This window comes from Brienomyrus brachyistius, chromosome 10, assembly GCF_023856365.1.
Source record: "Brienomyrus brachyistius isolate T26 chromosome 10, BBRACH_0.4, whole genome shotgun sequence".
In the NCBI taxonomy this organism is placed as follows: Eukaryota; Metazoa; Chordata; class Actinopteri; order Osteoglossiformes; family Mormyridae; genus Brienomyrus; species Brienomyrus brachyistius.
The window spans coordinates 16989410-17010856 of NC_064542.1; the positions used below are offsets into that span (position 1 = coordinate 16989410).

The 21447-nt window shown below is 39.1% G+C and overlaps 2 protein-coding genes across 5 annotated transcripts in view; one reads left to right on the forward strand and one right to left on the reverse strand.

Annotated features, from left to right (window-relative positions):
• Positions 1-685: 685 nt before the first annotated feature.
• LOC125750745 (uncharacterized) lies at positions 686-3902 on the forward strand. The gene is made up of 6 exons (XM_049028968.1): positions 686-834; positions 1042-1401; positions 1692-2042; positions 2417-2533; positions 2794-2822; positions 3060-3902. The coding sequence occupies exons 1-6, from the start codon at positions 786-788 to the stop codon at positions 3189-3191; spliced, it is 1038 nt and encodes a 345-aa protein (XP_048884925.1). The 5' UTR covers positions 686-785; the 3' UTR covers positions 3192-3902.
• Positions 3903-8436: 4534 nt separating this feature from the next.
• map4k2 (mitogen-activated protein kinase kinase kinase kinase 2) overlaps positions 8437-21447 on the reverse strand; it is a 38306-nt gene continuing 25295 nt past the window's right edge. For 2 of the 4 annotated variants that reach the window (XM_049028963.1, XM_049028962.1), the window contains exons 23-33: positions 20844-20904; positions 19948-20071; positions 17271-17329; positions 16056-16159; positions 15631-15814; positions 14227-14295; positions 13835-13921; positions 13018-13088; positions 12857-12912; positions 12575-12631; positions 8437-9429 (exon numbers count right to left, since the gene is read on the reverse strand). In XM_049028963.1, the coding sequence (XP_048884920.1) occupies positions 9342-9429; positions 12575-12631; positions 12857-12912; positions 13018-13088; positions 13835-13921; positions 14227-14295; positions 15631-15814; positions 16056-16159; positions 17271-17329; positions 19948-20071; positions 20844-20904 (960 nt within the window). In that variant the 3' untranslated portion in view covers positions 8437-9341. The remainder of the gene's footprint in view (positions 9430-12574; positions 12632-12856; positions 12913-13017; positions 13089-13834; positions 13922-14226; positions 14296-15630; positions 15815-16055; positions 16160-17270; positions 17330-19947; positions 20072-20843; positions 20905-21447) is intronic. The other 2 variants (XM_049028965.1, XM_049028964.1) reach the window with 1 other exon arrangement.

Here is a 21447-nt window from a genome sequence, read left to right on the forward strand (position 1 = left end):
CTGTAATGGGAATTCAACTTTCACCGATAAAAATCAGGGTTCTCATAAGTTCCATGGTCCATGGTTCTTTCCTCAAGTTAAGTCAGCTTTCCCACACCAGAATTTGTATTACTTGATGTCTGAATGTTTCATCCACAAGTCAGATGACATTAGTATGAAAGTGACCATAAAATACATACATTCCATGCAGCATTTACAAGCCACATTGTACTTTCATGAAATGCTGAAAGCCAATTTCAATATGTACGTCTGTTTAGAGGGGGATAGATTGCTTTATTTATGATTGTACTGAAACATTTGATAAATGGCTTTGAGGAAATATACCTTCTGCTTCAGTACTGCATACTTTGCAATTGGCCATTCACTGGAACATCAGCTTCACTGCATTTACACTTAGTTGTCTCTTTGACAACTATATTGACTATTTACCTCACTTTGACATCACTTAGAATGAAAATGTAACGAATTAAATGCAATGTAAATGTGAGTTGTGGTATCATGCAGACTATGTGGTTACATTTAAATATTAAACACAGCTCAAGACAGTTTTGAGCACCACCTTGACGATGTTCAAGATGCAGAGGAGGATTTCTGAGAAGGGGTGGTGACCAAAAGAAAGACGTCAAGATCAAGACAGAAGATAGAACTGTAAAATATTCATTAGCTTTGGAAAGTGCTACCTGGTTTCTCACTACTAAGTCAGTCACGTCTCTTGATTTTCTCTGAGCTGTTGATTGCTTTGAGAGGAGTGTGAAGGCGAGAGAACATAGAATTTTACTGGACATATGTGGATAATGAATGTCGGCCTTCTGCTTATTGTTTTGTTAACAGAACGTAAGTGAAAATGTTTATATAGTTTATTAATTCTCATTGCAATCTTTGTATAGTTTTTATATGAAATTTTACACATCGCAAATGGAAAAATCAGATTTTCACATATTGACATTAAATGTGTCTTTGGTAATTAATACTGTTCAGATTTATGTTTGCTTTTATATTTAAAGATAATTTGCATAAATTCTTTCTGCATTTCCTTTGTAGCACAATTAGGCAAATCACAAACTACAGATGTCATTCAGCCAGATCCTTTGGTAACATCCCAGGTTGGGGACACAGTAACTCTGCAGTGCTTCTTTCAGACACCTGATCCAGCTTATTTGTCTTGGTACAAACAGTCACGGGGGTGGAAACCTTGCCTCATATCCACATTGTATAATTATGAAGGAAAACCAGTTTTTTATGATAAGTTTAAAAATGACTCTCGCTTCAGAATGCAGGTTGGCACAGGAAAAAATCACCTGATCATTTCAAATACACAGGATTTTGATACAGCAATGTATTACTGCAGAGTAACAATTCTAAATGTGCTGCGTTTTGGAAATGGAACACTTTTATTAACAGGTACTGTCACTGAATGTCTTTCGTTATATAATGAATGCATTTAATTCTCTGTGCTATTTTGTGTGAAATGTGTGTAATTCAGTGCAATACAAACAGTTTTCTGTTTGTTATATATAAATAACACAACCGAATATGAGATGTATATTGGAACAATAATACAATGCAAATAATATTTATTACTATAGTCTACATTTTACACATAAAATATATTTTCTATGGTTTTCATACAAAATTGAGCAGACATTCAATATTTGACAAAATCTAACAGAAATTTTTATTACTCTTTGTAGGCACCGATTCAAAGAGCAGGACTGTGGTACAGCAGCCTGTGTCTGACACAGTGCAGCCTGGAGACTCTGTGAGCCTGCAGTGTACACTAGAGACTGGGAGCTGTGCAGGAGAACACAGTGTTTACTGGTTCAAACATGGATCAGGAGAATCCCTTCCAGGAGTCATTTACACCCATGGAAACAGGAGTGATGAGTGTGAGAAGAGCCCTGAGGCTGGATCTCCTACACGGAGCTGCGTCTACAGCCTCCCCAAGGGGAACCTCAGCCTCTCTGATGCTGGGACTTACTACTGCGCTGTGGCCATGTGTGGGGAGATCCTCTTTGGGAACGGGACAGTCGTAAACGTTTCAGGTAAGGAAAATATATTTTTTTAAATGATAGTAATAGAAATAGCATTAGTTAGAAATAACTAGTCTATTATTACTTTAGTTAACAATATAGGCTATTCTGTAATAGAAGAAAATATTTATCTTTTAGAAATGTTATATTTTTCTTTGCTATTTATATGTGAATTTAATCTAAATATAGTCTTCAACAGCATATTTAATATTAGCTGTTAGCATACCATCATAATCTGTATTATCAGAGCATATTTTCATTCCATTGAATTCCCCAGGTGTTTTCTGTTGAATAGGTGATTGGTTTTGATGGAAAAATGTGGAAAAATTATTGTTTAGAATAACTTAATCGATGTAGTATTTGTATCATTTTCCCCACATTTTCAGGGGATACAGTTGCTCTCCTCTACATTGTATATTTTCTGGGTGCCGCCTTGGCTGTTACTTGCATCCTGATTGTCATTCTCATCCACCTCATAAGAAGACCCTGCCAGCATTGTAAAGGTATTTTATCCAGAATACAGCAGTTTAGATATAGTTATGTGACGGTTTTTCATATATGAACTTCGTGTATTTTTGCAGTTACAGTGCGTTAACTGTTTGTGTGCAAACTGAAAATTTAATACAGTTCAAATACAATTGTTTATGATGCATAAAAAAATTTATGCATATAATTTACCTTGAATAAGCTTTATAATGATGGATTTCTGCAGAAAACGTATATTATATCTATATCCTTGTCGGTGTTCATATATTTAATTCAGGACAAAATGAAAAGCTGTCCACTGAAGAGGTAAATACACAACTTAATAATTCTGTCATCACTATGTTTTTATCACTCATTTTTTATGCATTTCAAATACAAAATATTACAGTTATATAACAGTGATTGATTGGTGAGGTTCTGCATGATCTGATCCATTTAAGTATTTGATCAAGATTTGTGAAAAAAATCACTAGATATTTGGCACATATAAACTCGTCAATTACGAATCATAAAAACCGGTTTGAATTTGTCCCTTCTTCTCAGAACCATGAAGCTGACAGACTGAACTATGCTGCACTGAATTTCACTGGCAAGAAAACCAAAGACAGGAATAAGAGAGCAGTCATGGGGAGAGAAACTCTATACTCAGAAGTGAGATGTAAAGTTACAGGCTAAAACAATGTGATACACTCTTACTGTGTTAAAACTGTTTTTTACAGGTTTAACTTACTAATAAATAATAACTGAAATAGAATTTTTTTTAAATTACAATGAAATACTGGTTTTATTGGTGTCAAAGATATTGAAAATGGATTGATGGATGGATGGTATTTTCTGTTCAAAATGGATTGACAGATGGTAAGTTACATATTTTGTAATTCAGAATCAATAAAATAAGACTTTAGAATTTTGTTTCAATGCCTCCATGCGTAACATTTATATAAGAAATTGCATTCCTTAATGTAGGGGATACACGGTGTCGCAAAAGGTTAAATAAAACTTTGTGAGTAAAGTAAAAGTAACATGAAAAACCTGCAACAAATGATCTGAAATAAGAACTACTTACCAAAATAATGAGGTAAAAGGATAAACTTATAAGAAGAAAATGACATAAGGGATTGGGGATAAATGTGCATAAAATAATCTTTAAATTAATGTACAGGACAGACAGGAATACGTGGTGGATGCTGTGTACATGTGTAACATATACTGTATAATAACTGTTTCGTTCATCAGTTGGGTCTACAGCAATTCACTGTGTACAGCTGTGCTTCAGAAATAATGAAATTGTATCAATGGTAGAATGTGTGCTGTGCTGTGAATCGATTAAAAATAATAACAGTAATTACCTTGCAGTCATAAAAAATTTACAATTAAATCCCTAAATTAATGTTAAGACAAAGTGGAGTATATGGGTTATTCTCACAATTTACCATGACATGTCAATTTTGTGTCATTTTAAAAATTTGCATAAATTTTATAACTTCATTGTCGATTTTGCCACTGGAGAAGCAACAAACAGAAGTATTTCATCGAATCCAGGGCAGGAGTTACAGAGATGGAAAAAAATGGCAAAAGATAACCAGAAAATGATCTTATCATACAAATGTATTGTTTATTGAGGGTGACAGGTAATATAGCTTAAAGTTACATTTCTGGCTATTTGAAGAAATGGTTAAATAATCATCAAATCAGAGCAACAAATGACAATTTTAATATATAGTTTAGATAATGTCTTTCATAAAATATTGTATTTCATTGTAAAAATAATTTAATTCTCAAGTTTGTGAGAATGATCCATATTTAAATATTTGTTTAATGGTTTAAGTTTGAGATGTACAGGTTATTCATTTTGAAAGACAAAAATACGACTTGCAAACAAGTATATGCAGAATTTCAATGTTTTCAAATAGGCTAGATGCACAGAGGGCACTATATTATATATAGGTTTCATGACCTGCTCGTCCGATCCTCCTGTGTGCCACGGTCCCTCATTTACCTCGTGTGAATTCCTGATTCTTATCAGCTGTTTCGTGTTATTTCTGCGTAGTCCTGTGTACTTAGGCCGTGTTCAAGGCTGTTTCCCCAGTCCAGTCATTAATGTTACTGTGTTTTGGAGTGTTACCCAGTAATAAGCCATGTTTGTTCGTATCCACGGCTTCCTTCGCCTGCTTCTCTGTTTGATACGTGACAATAGGGATGCCAAACGATTTTCTTTAACCGCACACCTAGGAAATTTAATGGCATATACCATATTTGTGTAATCGCAGGCACTGCGATTATTTGAGTCACGTCCATCATAAACAGTTAACAATGCAGCTTCATTCTTTCGTTTCCTCCTATTTGTTAATGGTCAGGGATTATTATTGTTGTTTCTAACCACATGCTGCCCTCATTCTAAGTGATAGACAGAGACAGAGACAGAGAAATAGTACAGATTGAACTAATACAGTTCATGCTTAAACACTCAACACAATGTTTGTGACTCCAGCATGACTGGGTCGCTTGATGTAGTCCCTAAAATTACCTTATCGTTTCAGTTTAGTGTCTCCAAAATACACGCTTAACTCTTAGCCATCTTCTTGTTCATCATGGGTTGATTACAATGTCTTCCATTCTCCTCAGTCCACCACAATTCTTTCCAAACCTGGTCAAATTTGGCTCCTACCCCGGTTTCCCCGCCCCTGCAGAGACTCCTCCCAGCGTCCTTTGAATCGATTGGTGGCAACTTTTACCCATAATTTCCTTTGCCCGGGCGGCATGGTGGACAGCAGTCTCACACCTCTAGGACCAGGGTTCATGTTTATGCCATGGCATCATATGTGTGGAGTTTGCATGATCTTCCTGTGTCATCGTGGGGTTTCATCTGTGTACTCCAGTCCCCCACCCCCCACAGTCCAAAAATATGCTCAACTTAATTGGAATTACCACATTGCCTGTAGGTGTGAGTGCGCACTGTGACAGGTTGGCACCCCACCCTGGGCTATTGGGATAGGCTTCAGACATCCCCCCCCCACTACTGCCATGGTGTTAGCATGAAGCCTATCGTAGGCAGCTTAGGGCACCAGGCAGAGGCCTTGTGCTTTTCTTCCATGCATCATTTTAGACTTTACAATTTCCCCCAAACTGCACTAACTTACAAGATCTTCTCTCACTTGAACAAGCTTCAAAATAAAGTGCTCTGGGATTGGAAACAGGTACAAACAACAATTAACTGAAATTGAGTTGCTGTACACCCAACTTTATACGACGTATTTTACTTTACCAAACAAGAGCAGGTGCAACAGATTTAAATAACAAAACAAATGCCAGTTGCCTATCTCGTGAATATAAACATACTGGAAAATGATATAACATAACTTTCACCTTTTTATCTTTTTTACTTGTTTTAAAAACGAGTAAACCTCAAAATAAAACTGAAGTGTACTATTCTGTTCCAAATAGTAATAGGTGCAGGGTAATATTATTTATACCAACATTGCATGTTATGCACATACAATTCTTAAATTGCTAGTAAGCTAGATTAAGATCAGGCCATTTCATATCTGCATGCTGCATGCGCATTATACTGCAGGGGGTTAAAGTTTCGCTAAAACATTTTTACTGTCATACTTAAAAGCCCTAACTAACTTTGCAATTTTAACAATTAGTCCTTTTTAAGATTATCTAGTATATGTGTAATAATAAGTTTACAGTTTACCCATGATGTAACCCCTTGTATCCATTTTTGTTTCCCTAATGTTTGTTTCCAAAATGTTTGTTTTAAACTACTGTACAGTGCTGTTCACGGGACCTCTGTGCCTAATTTTGTTCCTTAACATGCTACCCCCATGTTCTCTGAAGAACAATATTGAATCTCTCTTTTTTTATTCTCACGAGATGTATTGGGCGCAGAAAAAAATAAAATGACATAAGGAGGAGTGGTGGGGGCCCATCTTGGTTTGTTAGGAAATCCTGCATCCGAAAGCAGATGTTATGGTGGATGTCTATGTCGGACCAGTAACACGGCCATTAGGTCGGGTGACACACAACAGTACAGCACTGCCAGGTCGGAGCTGAGGAGGGGCATCAGAGACGCAAAGACGACCTATAGGAGGCGGATTGAGAGCCACTTAAGCAGCTCCAATCCCAGACGTGAATGGCAAGGGATACGGCACATCACAGACCAAAACAGCAATATCAACTTATCTACCAGCAACAGCGTTGCTTTGGCTAAGGAACGTAATCACCTCTTCGGCCGCCATGAGAGGGTGGCTACAGGGACAGTTACGGCCCCAGCACCAGCCATCAACAGCCAGGGACTCCTGCAGAGTACTGAGGGAGAACGGACACTCCGCAGTGTCAACATACGGAAAAGCAGGTGGTTCTGAAAGAAAAGTAGCTGCCAACATACGGAAAGCAGCTGGTTGAAGAGGCATTGGAATTTTTTAAAAGCACATTGTTGCAAGTGCAATAGGACTCCAGCTGTCTCCAGCAAAACTAAATCTAGGAAACTGCAAACAAGGTGGTTTACTACAGAAATTAAAAATAAAATCAAGAGGAAAAGGGCTCTGTTCCACAAACGGAAAATAACTAATGATTTCAAAATAAAGCAGGAGTCACACAGTCATAGAAAATGAGGTGTAAATGATATTGGTATAAAGTCATGATGTTATGTTTATTAAAGTGTGTTAGTTTGCCTATTTCAAAACCGGTCATATATTCACTCCAGTATTTGTAGCAACCATCCAATACACCCATGCATTTAATGACTTGATCACTAGCACACCTTTTATGGCTAATCAATGCCTAACTGAGCTATTGAAACTAAACGAATTAAGTGACATGGTCAAAATTTAAAGTATATCAGGGGATGGTTGAGGTGCCCCTGAAGACAGGATTGGGAACTAGAGCGGTATTTTTCTAGCAGCCTAATAAGATTTTTCTCTTTTTGGAGAAGAGAAGAAATTCTTGTGAGGTTTAATATGTTACTGTTCATTTGCATATGTTCTAATGTTAGATTGTCTTTAATTTCTGAGCAAGTATGCACTCACAACCCAAATAAATAGCTTTAAACATTTCTTAGACTCCAGTCCACTAGGGGGCCTCAGTGAGAACCGACAAGGGCTGCACCATTTATATGAAAAGCCCGGGAAAAAAGTATGACAGAGAACAACCTAGTTACCAACAGTTTCCATATTTTTTTCTTTTTAAATACAAGTTTTTACAGTAGCAATCAAAATTAGAAAACAAATGATATTTTGTAATTTACAAAGTTATTGCTTATCTGAATGTGCAGTTATCCATGAATTGAAGAGATGTACTTTGTATCGTATTTCCTCAGTGAAAACTCACATCACAAAATAACAGCTTGAAGCTCCTCAGTCAGAGTAAACAGAACACAGATGTGCTCTTGTTTACATGAGGCAAATTGAGCAGTTTCACTTGTTTTCCTGCCTAATAACTGCTGGATTATGGTATTGTTATCGTGGGAATTTGCAAACAGGAGGGCGATCAGGACTGCTTCATGAATCCTCACAACGCTGTAAAATATTTAATTTCATTGCTTTGGTCATGATGGTACACAGAATCCCAGCATTCACAGCTAAAATATCTCATGGGTAAGTTGATGGAGGGGAAATGCGAGGTATCGTTATTTTGTTCATTTACATTGTGAAATGTACCATAATATTTGTTTAGCTGAAGGCTACTAGCATATATTGAGGATCTTTTCAGTTATTAGGGACATAGTTGTCAGGTTTCTGATTTTAGAGCAAAATAGTGCTGGATTTGCAAAACAGGTTTTATATTTAGATAGATTTTTTTTTGTTCACTTTCTGTTTTGAAAGCAGTGTCATGAACTGAGAGAAAACGTGTTGGTGGACGTAGCGGAGTGAAACCTTTTTGTCATGTTCAAAAGAAATCATCGTTTGTCACTGTAACCAAATCAAAATATGTTTATATTAATAAAGATTCACAATCATCATTGCTGAATGCAAACAAAGAAACAATATCATAACCTGTGCAGGGGGGCCCAAACACATTTCCTTGGACATGGGGGGGTCCTTGGAAAAAGGTTGAGAAATACTGGTCTTTTCACAAGACTTTTCACAGTCAAAAGCACAAGACCAGTATTGTTAATATATGTCAATATATTGTACATGATTCATGAGTTTTCATGAATAAATATTTTACAACACGTTTTTTCAATATTTGTTACAGTGTATTGCATTCATTTGTATCTCTTTTACATTACCATATATACACACACACACACACATCAGTATTTCTGTCAAAATGGATTTTGTAATCATTACTTTTCAATAAAAAGAACAGTAACAGCATATACTCATTCTGTCAATACCTTGTGCAAGTAGAAGGCACAGTATGTCTTGGTAGAGATAACCCAGCTCTTACAGCAAATGCAACAATCCGCTTCACATTCCAGATAGCCCTAAGGCAGATTAGTTAATGGGAAGAAACTAAGAGGGATTCAGGGGTATCTATAGTAACCTTTGTCAAATTTAACTTTTTGCATTCAGCTCTCCTTTGTTTGTGAATGTGCTGGTGGTATGGTCCAGGTCCATCAGTTATATAAGTATATATAATGAATGTTTCTATGTTTATTGTCTGTTGACACCATTCAAGTTTGGGGTTTTTTTAGGTTGTGGTTATTGTACTTCATACTAGACTGTCCTGATTTCTGACCCAGATCAAAACAGAGTTTCACCTTGACCAGGAGGACAAGGCCCTGTCCTGTGAAGTGGACACCTTGCGCCCTCTTGCTTTGGTTCCTTGGCAGCTGGCTGCCTCTCTCCACTTTCTCCCTCCTCTCTGTTTCTTCCCTCAGTAGCTGCTCTCGTGGCCGGTCAGCATGTAAAGATTGCTAGTGACAGACGGAACTCCCGTTGGGGTACTCTGCAAGACGATGTCTCTAAAATAATGACAAAAAAAAAGCAACAGGACAAGACGTTTTTATCTGGCTAGAACCTCTGGATTATTCAAAATATTCAGGACACCTTAATAAAGACCCTTTTATATGATGATATTATTAAAATTCTTGCCAGGATTTTTTTGATATTGATTAAAATATTCATGCTCTAGAATAGCACCTGAAGTAGTACCTGTATGGAGTTACTTTTGTGAAAATATACTGTGGTACTAATGGCAATCCATTGCAATTTATTTGTGTGAATTCTATATAAAGACAGCTGTAAAGTTCATAACTAATACATTTTTAAAAATGTCAATGTTTATGTTTAGACCGGATGCTTTAAAACGAAGGTGATGCTTGAAATCATTGTTCTTCAAGTAATTTTCTACAGTATCTAGTGGTTACCTGTGGTAAAAATCACATCAGTCAGGCCTATTGATGTTTCATACAAAAGCTAGTAATGGTTGTTAATTAAATAATAGAGTGTTCCGTTTTGGTTCTTTGATCCTCTCTAACAGCATATCATTGCTACACTGATGCAAAACACTACAGTCCTGGTAAAGTTTTGAGAATGACACAAGTATTGGTTTTCACTAAGTCTGCTGCCTCAGTTTGTATGATGGCAATTTGCATAATCTCCAGAATGTTCATTGCTTAATCCCAAAAAACCATTTCCACTGCATTTCATCCCTGCCACAGAAGAACCTGTTGACATCATTTCAGTGATTCTCTTGTTAACACAGGTGTTAACACAGCCTGGAGGTCACTCTGTCATGCTAATTGAGTTATAATAGCAGACTGGGTGCTTTAAAGGAGGGTGGTGCTTGAAATCATTGTTCTTCCTCTGTTATCTGCAAGCAAACACAGGGAGTCTTCATTGCTTTGCATAAAAAGGTCTTCACGGGCAAGGATATTTCTGCTAGAAAGATTGCACCTAAATCAACCATTTATTGGATCATCATGAACTTTAAGGAGAGAGGTTCAATTGTTACAAAGAAGGCTTCAGGGTGCCCAAGAAAGTCCAGTAAACACCAGGACTATGTTCTAGAGTTGATTCATCTGCGGGATCGGGGCACCACCAGTGCAGAGGGTGCTCAGGGACGGCAGCAGGTAGGTGTGAGTGCATCTGCGCACACAGTGAGGAGAAGGCTTTTGGAGGATGGCCTGGTGTCAAGAAGGGCAGCAAAGAAGCCACTTCTCTCCAAGAAAAACATCAGGGACAGACTGATATTCTGCAAAAGGTACAGGGATTGGACTTCTGAGGACTGGGGTAAACTTATTTTCTCTGATGAATCCCCTTTCCAATTGTTTGGGGCATCCAGAAAAATGATTGTCCAGAGAAGAAATGGTGAGAAGAAAAGGTGAGCGCTACCTCCGGTGTCATGCCAACAGTAAAGCATCCTGAGACCATTCATGTCTGGTGCTGTTTCTCAGTCAAGGGCTTGGGATCACTCACAAGTTTGCCCAAGAACCCAGCCATGAATAAAGAATGGTACCAAAACATCCTCCGAGAGCAACTTCTCCCAACCATCCAAGAACAGTTAAGTGATGAACAATGCCTCTTCCAGGATGATGGAGCATCATGCCATAAGGAAAAAGTGATACCTCAGTGGCTTGGGGAAGAAAACATTGACATTTTGGGTCCATGGCCAGGAAACTCACTAGACCTTAATATCATTGAGAACTTGTGGTCAATCCTCAAGAGGGGGGGACATGCCAGGGCAAATTGCAGAGGTCTTGAAAAAGAAGGGCCAACGCTGCAAATATTGACTCTGCATGAAATGCTCGTAATTATACTTCAGGATACCATAGAAGCATCTGACAAAAGATCTACAAACACTGAAACAGCAAACTTTGTGAAAACCAACACTTTTTCAATTCTCAAAGCTATGGCAACGACTGCAGACTTGGTTACAGTGGAATATAGGAAAAAGAACGTGGTGATTCTGAAATTTACTTTGACTTTTATATCATTGCCAACAGTAGGAACCCAAGATATTTCACATTTTGCCTGGTCAGCATCATTCCATTTGTTAATATACATCCATTCCTGCACCTCAGACCGAAACACATTCCAAAAAAAAGTTGGGACTGTACAGCCTTCACCACTTTGTAATGTTTCCATTCCTTCTCACAACACTTAAAAGACGTTTTGGCACTGAGACTACTAAGCGATGAGGCATTTTAGGTGTCATTTTGTCCTATTCTTCCTACACATACATCTTAAGGTACGCAATAGTACACGGTCATCGTTCTCACATTTTCCATTTCAAAATTCTCTGCACATTCTCTATTGGGATCAGGTCAGGACTGCAGGCAGGCAGGCCAGTCCAGTACCCATACCTTATTCTTCTGCAACCGTGCCTTTGTAATATGTGCAGAATGTGGTTTTGCATTGTCTTGATGAAAAATGCATGGAACTCCCTTGAAAAAATGTTGTCTTGATGGCAGCATATGTTGCTCTAATTTCAGTGTACTTTTCTGCATTAATGGTGCCATCACAAAAGTACAAATTACCTTTGTCAAGGGCACTGACAGAACCCCAGACAATGGCAGACCCTGGCTTTTGGACAGGTTGCTTATAATAGTCTGGATGGTCCTTTTTGTCTTTGGTCCAGAGCACACAGTACCACCCGTTTCCACTGTCTGAAGGTCCATCCCAGAAGCCTCAGGACCCAGAGAAGTCAATGCCACTTCTAGACATAATATAAAACTTCCTTTTTGCACAGTTAAGTTTTAAGTGGCGTTTGTGAGTGTAACTCCAAATTGTAGTGTTTGTGAAAGGTTTGCCAAAGTAATCCCTTGTGAATGTGGTTATATCAGCTATTAATGAATGACAGTTCTTGATGCAGTGCCGTCTGAGGGATCGGAGGTCACGGATGTTCAGCTTAGGCTTGTGCCCTTGCCCTTTACGCACTGAAATTCCTCCAGATTCCTTGGATCCTTTAATGATATCATACACTGTTGAGGGAGAAATATGCAAATCCCTTCCAATCATTCTATGGGGAACATTTTTTTTAACATTTCAATAACTTTCTCATGCATTTGTGGACAAACTGGAGATCCTCTGCTTTTGTACCAATCATGACTACAATCACCTATTGACAACACCAGTTTGAAATCACATCATTAATTTTTTTCTTACCTCATTACTACCCCTAAATTGCCCCCATCCCAACTTTTTTTGGAATGTGTTGCAGGCCTGAAATGCAGGAATGGATATATTTTTATAAATGAAATTAACTTTACCAGACAGAACATGAAATATCTTGGGTTAATACTGTCTACAATGAAACAAGTCAAAGCAAATTTCTTATGTTCTCTGAAACAGTTTTTCATTTATTGTTTACAGTGAAATCCTTGGACGTCATGCGATCAACATTTAGACTCATTTTCAAGTAACAAGCATTTTTTACAAAATGTTTACCTGTTAGTCCCCAGTACCCGAAACACGCGGCTTTCGTCTGTGATTTCCTGTGTTACCTATGCGGAAACACCAGAAAAAATCTTTATAGACAGAACCCTAAAATAAGTTTTGAGAGAAAGCATTTTAGGTTTAGCGCTGATGTCATCAACATCAAATATTACCTCACTAGTTTGCAAACAGCGTCCTTGCAGACCATGTTTCCAAAAGGCCAGCACACTGTCCTGTAAACAAGCTGTGCACAAATATAATGTCACAGTGAGTAGTGCTATGACATCACTGGAAAGTGACAACACTGTGTCACACTACCATCCATCCATCCATCGTACAAATTAGTTATCTTCAGCAGGGTCACAGGGCTGCTTGGAACCTATCCCAGGCAACAAACAGTGCAACACAAATACTGTACTAATCATATTCAATTATCTATCCATCCATCTTCCAAACCCCTTATCCTACTGGGTCACGGGGGGTCTGGAGCCTATCCCGGAAGCAATGGGCACGAGGCAGGGAACAACCCAGGATGGGGGGCCAGCCCATCGCAGGGCACACTCACACACCAGTCACTCACACACGCACAGCTACGTGCAATTTAGCAACTCCAATTAGCCTCAGAATGTTTTTGGACTGTGGGGGGCAACCGGAGTACCCAGAGGAACCCCCACAACGACATGGGGAGAACATGCTAACTCCACACATGTGACCCAGGCAGAGACTCGAACCCGGGTCCCAGAGGTGTGAGACAACAATGCTAACCACTGCACCACCATGCCGCCCCCATATTCAATTATACAATAAGTAATTGTTCTGCATAAATGATGTTATGTTCAATTTAAGGAGGACAACATTTTATTACGAACCTGAAGTCCGAAGAAAGATCAATCTGTAAATCCCCTGAGAATTTGCTTAGCATAAAACTAAATGGCTAAGCCAATAATAGAAAAAGCTAAGGCCCACATGTCTGCAGACACAGGCTCTTACCCAATGTGTCGATGACAAACCCGAACGTCAGCTCTGAGACCAGCTCTCGACACGGGAAACCCTGCAGGTTCACCACCCGCACTGTCTCTGTGGAGCCAAGCAACAGGACCAGGAATAAGGACTTATTAAGGACAGTATGTGCCACTGGGCTGCAACCAGTTGTGGTTAGTCGAGTGATTAGTCAATTTAGTATCTTCAATAAGCCAATTCTGTTTTCAGCAGAACTACCAGAGAATTTGAAAAGCTGATATAGTAAAATGAAGTAAAAATGACAGATTCTTGAATAGTAGTACTGTGATGACAATATAACTTTTAAATACCAAAACCCTTATTGCATGAGCGCACCAGATACACTCTAAGCAGGTATTTCTCGCCATGCAGAAAGCGCTCACCTTGGAACGCAATGAGCACTGTGTCTCTGTCCAGCTGCGTCAGCTGTACCACCCTGAGAGGCTCACCATCTATCAGCAGAAAGACACCCGCCATTGGCCACAGAGCACTGACACACCCCTACACTTATTAAATCGCATGCTTCACTATAATAATAATTGTCTCATGTGCTTATGTTAAAAAGGTGTGTAGCTGCATGCATTTTTCTCTTAAGCATAGTCTCCCATCCACTTAAGCACTGGACGTTATGGGTGCTTAGGCTGGGTATGTGCTTTGGGCAGAGAAACACCGAAATATTAGTATGTTGCATATAACTGACCCTTATGTGCATTCTGCTGCTGACTTACAGTAAGCAATTTCAATTGCATTTTTTACTACATGCCATGCATAAAATGCGTGAAAGGCTAATGTTCATTAACAGAGCTGAAATGCATGACCTCTGCTGAGTGTAATTCTACTGCTGTACATCTACGTGCCTGAAGAGCAGTGCTATAAATTGCCTTATTTAGTGGCGTCTTCGCCTTGGTAATCCCTATCCTTCCTTCCCTTTTTTTGCCTAGCCTTAATCCCCTTCTCTGACTGGTAGGTCATGGTGTATCATCTTGCTAAAATCAGACCTAGGTGCCACACCGACAACGTAGGCCTAGGTTCATAAGTTCACAGAAAGTGCCGTCTGTAGCATCTTAGACAACAGGATCACTGAATTTTGCAGTAATCTATCTTAGGCCTTATGAGTGGCCTGAGAACTTCTGTGTTCACTGCCTAGACACTTGTTGATGTGCATGTGAGCCCTGCTAAAGCAGAAAATGGGAGATAGCATGCAACACTGATCTTCTGTAGTTTCTTAGTCTGAGTAGAAATAAAAGATTCTCTTTATATACAGACCAAGTCTGTATTTGGAATTTCTCTGCCTAAAGCGCATGTCTAACCTTAGGGCACTTAAACGCCACTTTTATTGTAAGCTGATAGGAGACTACGCCTTAAGTCAAAAAAGCACGGAGCTACGCTACACACTTTATTTTTAATTTAAGTGCATGGGAAAACTGACCCCACACCGTCCTGCAAAGGTATTCAAGATGGGGCAAATGTTTTCAAATGTTAATGTATTGTATTACTGCAAAGTGCATGAACAGATTTTTCTTAAGTTTTCTCCTTTGCTTCCAATATATACAAACATGCAGTTTATTTCATTGTATTGATTTTCAAATATTAAACACTTTTTTACGAGGCAGAGTAAAATGCTCTACGCGCACACACACACACACACACATATACTGTATATGTTTGTGTATGTGTGTCTGTATATATATATATATATATATATATATATATATATATATATAGAGAGAGAGAGAGAGAGAGAGAGAGAGAGAGAGAGAGAGCGCAAAAACACCATGTACTGTTACCTTGCTCTGTGTACGTTGTGCTGTTCAGATTTATGATGTCAAAACTCAGCTGCTGGTTGGCTGATGAGACCTGGAGCTCAGGCTTGACACACCTCACCCCCACACACAACTGTGGCAGCTCGTCAGACTCCAGGACCAGCAGCTCAAAGATGGGCAGGGACTCAGGAAGGGCCACAGCTATGTGCTGAGACAGGGGAACAGGGGGAGAGGGGGGATGAAGGTCAGGATAAGGACCGCGGACCTAAAACGATGCCATTAACACTGTGACATTAAACTGAAAACTACTAATTAACAATTAATTAAAGTAGTAATTAAAATTAGTCAAGTACAGTATGTCTGAATTAAATAAAACAAAGTATACAGAATTTATAGCCTTCTACTTTTTTCTTTGGAAACTCCTTGGGAACACTGGAGAATCAGCAAACCTTAAACTGCAGAAACTTCTGTAGGGGGTCATACCACAGGAGCAGCACCACACCAGACGGCACCGCCCCGCAGAGGAACGTGCTGTCAGTGTATGGGTTTCTCACTGGGCATACAGAGCAAAAGAGAGAAATCAAAGCATAAATACATTTTCAAAGAATTGTGTCCTCTGTGACAGTGCTTCCTAACACAATCCTCGGTGACTCCCAGACAGGCCACGTCTCACTGGGAGCTAGGAGGGAGCAGAAATGTGGACAGGCAGGGAGTTTTTTCACTTAAACGCAGTCTCCCATTGGCATAAATGAATAAGGGGTGACATAAGGGGTTTAAGTGCTTAGGCTAGATACATACTTTGGTTGGAGAAACACCGAAATATGTGCATGTTGCACATAAAAGGTCCTTGAGGGTATTCGTGCCATTGACTTAAGCACTTTTAATTGCATTTTTCTCTATGCGCTCTGATGAAATTTACATAGGTCTTATTATACTAATTGATTTTCTGTTGTGGGTTACTTGCAATAAAGTTGAGAGATTTAAAAACAGTTTATCTAGTTTTGTGCTATTTGATCTTAAAATTGCAACAGTACTGTCAGTTTGGGGAAAATGGTTGAGAGATCATTTAATCAGAGCTACGAATTACATTCTTAATAAGGTAATGTAATGTCAATTGCTATGCATAAAATACAAATACTGTATTTATTCTAACATTTTGGTTTTATCAAAGAATTCTCATGTTCGTGAGAATGATCAAATATAGGCAATGGTAAACTACCGGCATGCTTTCATTTTCAGAATAAAAGGGTTTCTTTGAGACAATGTAATGTTGTGAAAATGCGCTATACAAATAAAATTGAATTCTGCTGAATCAATTAGATTCACAATGTAAATTAAAGAGTCCACATTCCACGTTTTCCTTGTTGCCAAAATTGAGGGCATAACCCATTGTCTTGTTTGATGAATAAATTATACTGTTTGCATGGCCACACCTTCTTTTTTGGGTTACAGGCAGTGAGCATGACTGGGCCGTGAGGGGAAAATATGCGTAACTTTTTAAATGGGAGAATATGTGTAACTTTTTAAGTGGGAGAATATGCTCTTGTGTAGACAGTAAATACAACATCAAGAAACCTGAACATGGGAATGTCAGGCCACTTCAGTTGCTGTAAAGACACTTTAACATTAAATCCTATTGGGAATAATAACACATTATTACTCACCAACATTGCACCTACGACAACCTTTGGTGTCTGGTATCTTCACAGAAATAGCGAATTTCCTGTAGACACAGTCAGCCAGAAGGGTTGAAAATACTGCATTGTTCTACATAAATGTAATACACCAATTAGCTAATGATACAGCCAATCACAATGTGAATTTTACCACTAACGCTAATGTAAGAAATGTTGCTTGTAGCTAATTTCTTTAAATTGAGTGTTTAGGTCGCCGAAGCGTCATGTTTTACTGTCACGTATGTTCCGAGAAACACTGAAATTCTTATGTCGCACTTGCAGGGAAGGAGGCAGGGGCATGAGGGGAAAACAGTACAAGCAACAGTGCAATACGGCAATGCAACAGGATACTAGACAGTGCAAGACAAAAGATGCAATATAGGAAGTGAAACAATACATACAGTTGAGGACAAAATTATTAGCCCCCTATGAAATTTAAAGTTTCTTCAAGATTTTCCAAAGTGCATTTTTAACAGAGCAAGGAATTTTCAACATTGCATTTCTGAACATATTAGTTTTCTTTAGAAGGAATAAATTATTTATATTTGCACACAATAGCGGAATTATTTCAGCAAAAAACAAAAATGACCAGGGACAATATTATTAGCCCCCTTTAAGAAATGACAATTTATTGAGCAATTGCACAAGCCGCTTATGTATAACGATGTGCTTTAACTTCACAGGTGATTTACCTTAACAATTAAGTTAAAACTGAAGGTATAAAACTGAGTGTACAATCCTCAGTAAGGATAATTCAGCTGTCATTTGAGAAAGCAACATGCCTAAAACAAAAGAATCCATCTTAGACTTGAGAAAAAGAATTGTTGATGCACACAAAACAGGAGAAGGATATACAAAGTTATCACAGTGTCTCCAATTGTCGGGAACTGGAGTGAGATGTATAATCCAGAAATTCAGAGAGACCCACACAGTACAGAACAAGCCTGGCAGAGGTAGGAAGCAAAAGGAAATTAGTTAGAGATGTGCCTAAAAACCCCAGAACAACTGCCAAGACACTAAACAATGACTTGGCCAAGTCGGGAATTGTGGTCTCAAAGAAGACAATTACTAGAGCTCCGCACAGGAATGGACTTCGAAGTTGCAGACCAAGAAGGACTCCACTTTTGCAGAAGAAACCTTCAAGCCAGACTAAAGCATTCTCAGAACAACCTGAAGAAAGATGATGCATACTGGAAGCAAGTCCTATGGTCAGATGAGACTAAACTAGAGCTCTTTACACTATGAGTGAAGTTATAGAAAAATAATCAAGACCCTTCAGATTTGAGAACAGTGCTGTAAGATAAGCAGGAAATAATATATTTCTTCAGTATAGGCATGACAGTGGTCTTCTTAAAGCAGAGCGGCATGGTGCATAAAGACAAGGAGACGTTTAAGATCTCGCCCTACACTGTGCCAGCATGCCGTATGCCTTCAGGGCACGTGATGGAATGTCAGGGTTGGTGGCTTGCAAGATTTAACCTGTTTAGAAGTTTTGCTACACTGAACAGAGCATAGGAGCCACTCATTCATCTATTCTGTGAGTGAGGCAGGGGTGTGGAGACGACTGCATGTGATAATGGATTACAGAAGCTTGCCACCAATGAGTGGTCAAACTTATTGAGGTCGAGGATCCAGGTGTGTGACAGGTGATGTGCTGGTGGTGTTTTGGGAGGATTCTCTTTAAATTGCTTTAAAAGCACTTTAAAAAGGACTTTAAATTAGGTTTAAGTCCCCAGCAATGACTGAGACTGCTTCCAGGTGCTGGTTGTCTTGTTTCCAAATGGTGCTGCATAGCTGCAGTCAGAAGCCCCTGGCGTTGTGAGCCACACTTAGGAAAACTCTCTTGACAGGCAGAATGGTTGGCACTTAATCATCGGGTACTCCAAGAATACCTCGACCGGCACTGCAGGACTTCCACATCAGTTCCACATCGGTGCGTCAGTTGTCGTTAATTAAGAAACACACACTGCTTCAGTCTGTCTTGCCATGTTTTCTGTGGTGCGATCTGAGCGGTGCACAGTGAAGTCCCATGGTTACACAGCACTGCAAGAGTGTTTGATGTCAGCTGGGTGTCCCTTTGGGAGTTGTAAGGCGTGAAACAATTCCTTTTGATAAATCCAGAATTAATAGTCTCAATGCAACATCATGCCTAACGTTCAGCAGTGTGGTGGCCGTAAATAAGAAGTAACAAGTCATGTGTACAAATAACCAAAAGACACAAGTCAATTGAGTTTTGAAATCCTCTGAAGCTACTGCAGTTTTACTATCAAAAACAACACCTGTCCCTACAACACTGGTTTCCAAAGGTTCCTGATTTTTTGTGCGGAGTTTTCATCAAAGATAAATACTTGCTCATTCAGCCACAACCAGATTTTAGTGCCTTTATTAGACAGTCCAGCATCATGGTGGCTTAGCGGGTAACACTGTCCTCCCATAGTCCAAAGACATGCAGCTGCATCTCTAAATTGCCTGGAATGTCTAAATTGCCCTTAGTGTGCATGCATGTGCCATGCAATGGATTGGCATCACATCCAAGCTCAAGCTTTAGCACCCCCCCACCAGGGTAAGTGGTTAGAAAATGGATGGATGGACAAGAAGGTCCAAAAGTGTGGTACATGACTGGTACCCCCCCCCACACAAAGGTACACATAACACACATTCCCACCTGGGAATGATCCTCTCTGTCAGGCGGTTGGTGCTCAGCGACAGGTGGCCCTGCCTCTTCTGAAGTTGTCTCCTCTGCTCAAACAGGACCGTCAGGCTGTGGGAGTACAGCTGGCACGATTTCCCTGGGAGGGCTCAGACAGTCAGTCTCCCCAGGAATGCAAGACGGCAGCACTGAACCAGTCATTCATTACAGGCCATGCCAAGCTAAGCTACACATGCAAATTTATAAATATATATATATATATAATAAATACATTTATAATTAATTATTACTACACATTTATTTAAGTAAAACAATCCACATTCTACTGAATTTTCAAATGTAACTTTGCAACATTATTAAATTAAAGAAAATTAAATTATCTGAAGCGTAATTTTCATCAGACCACTAGAGGGCGCCCTGGGTAAAAAAAATCGCTTAGCGTCAGAGCCGGTGCTCAAACCCCGGATTCCACACAGTCGGGTTACCTGTTCAGTCACCACATTCCTCACACATTACTTGAATTGCTGCAAAGTATTATTCCCTATGCCTGGGATCTCCAGCTACATGAATAGCAGGTTATATGAATATTTCAGGACTGGAAATTACTTTTGATTGATTAGTACAATTAATGTTGCGCTGCATTTTTCCTAAAATAATAAAGAGATAATTTGTCCCCCTGCCTACCACTAATGGACACCACTTCAATTTATACCTACTACTTATTCATATATACAAATACTCACTGAAGAAAGTCCTCTAGTACAGGTGCAGTAGAATATCTAACACTACAGTACAGAATATCTAACTACAGTACAGAATATCTAACTACAGTATCCTGTACTGTTTGTGCTGAATCTTGGCACCGAAAACCCTCAAATGAAGCGCTAGGGAAAGAAGGCAGGAGGCCAAACCTGAGACAGACATCAGGATGTTGTTCATGACGTACAGCCAGGTGCATCGGTGTGGGAGTAACTGCACAGACAGGGAAGAACTCCAGTGAGGGTGGGGCTGAGGAACAGAGCATTCCCATTTACCTGGGCTGAGCCAAGATCACCATGATGGGATTTTACTCCTCAGTGACACAAACAATATTACATAACCAGTTGGGATACAAGTAACGCTAAAACATACAGGTACACTAGAAGCAATTTACTGCTAAAATACCTTTATTCCAGTTTCAATTTACTGGTTGAAACTGTTTCGGTACCCAAAGGGCCATGAGAATCCATAAAAGGCCATAGTTTTTATAACAAGAAATTTATACTCATAACCTGACGCATGTAAAGCTATTTATTTAGATTTTAGATCTTGATCAAGCAGAATATTTCACTGGAGCAATTCAGACTAAACACTTTCCACAAGTCACTGTATCAGCAACCTTCAGATTATGACCATTTAGTATATAAATATACAGTACTGTGTAAAAGTCTTAGACAGCCAAAGAAAATGATTAAATGATCTTCATGTTGTTGTAAAACGATGCTACTATGCCTGTAAAAGTGTGTTAGCTTATCC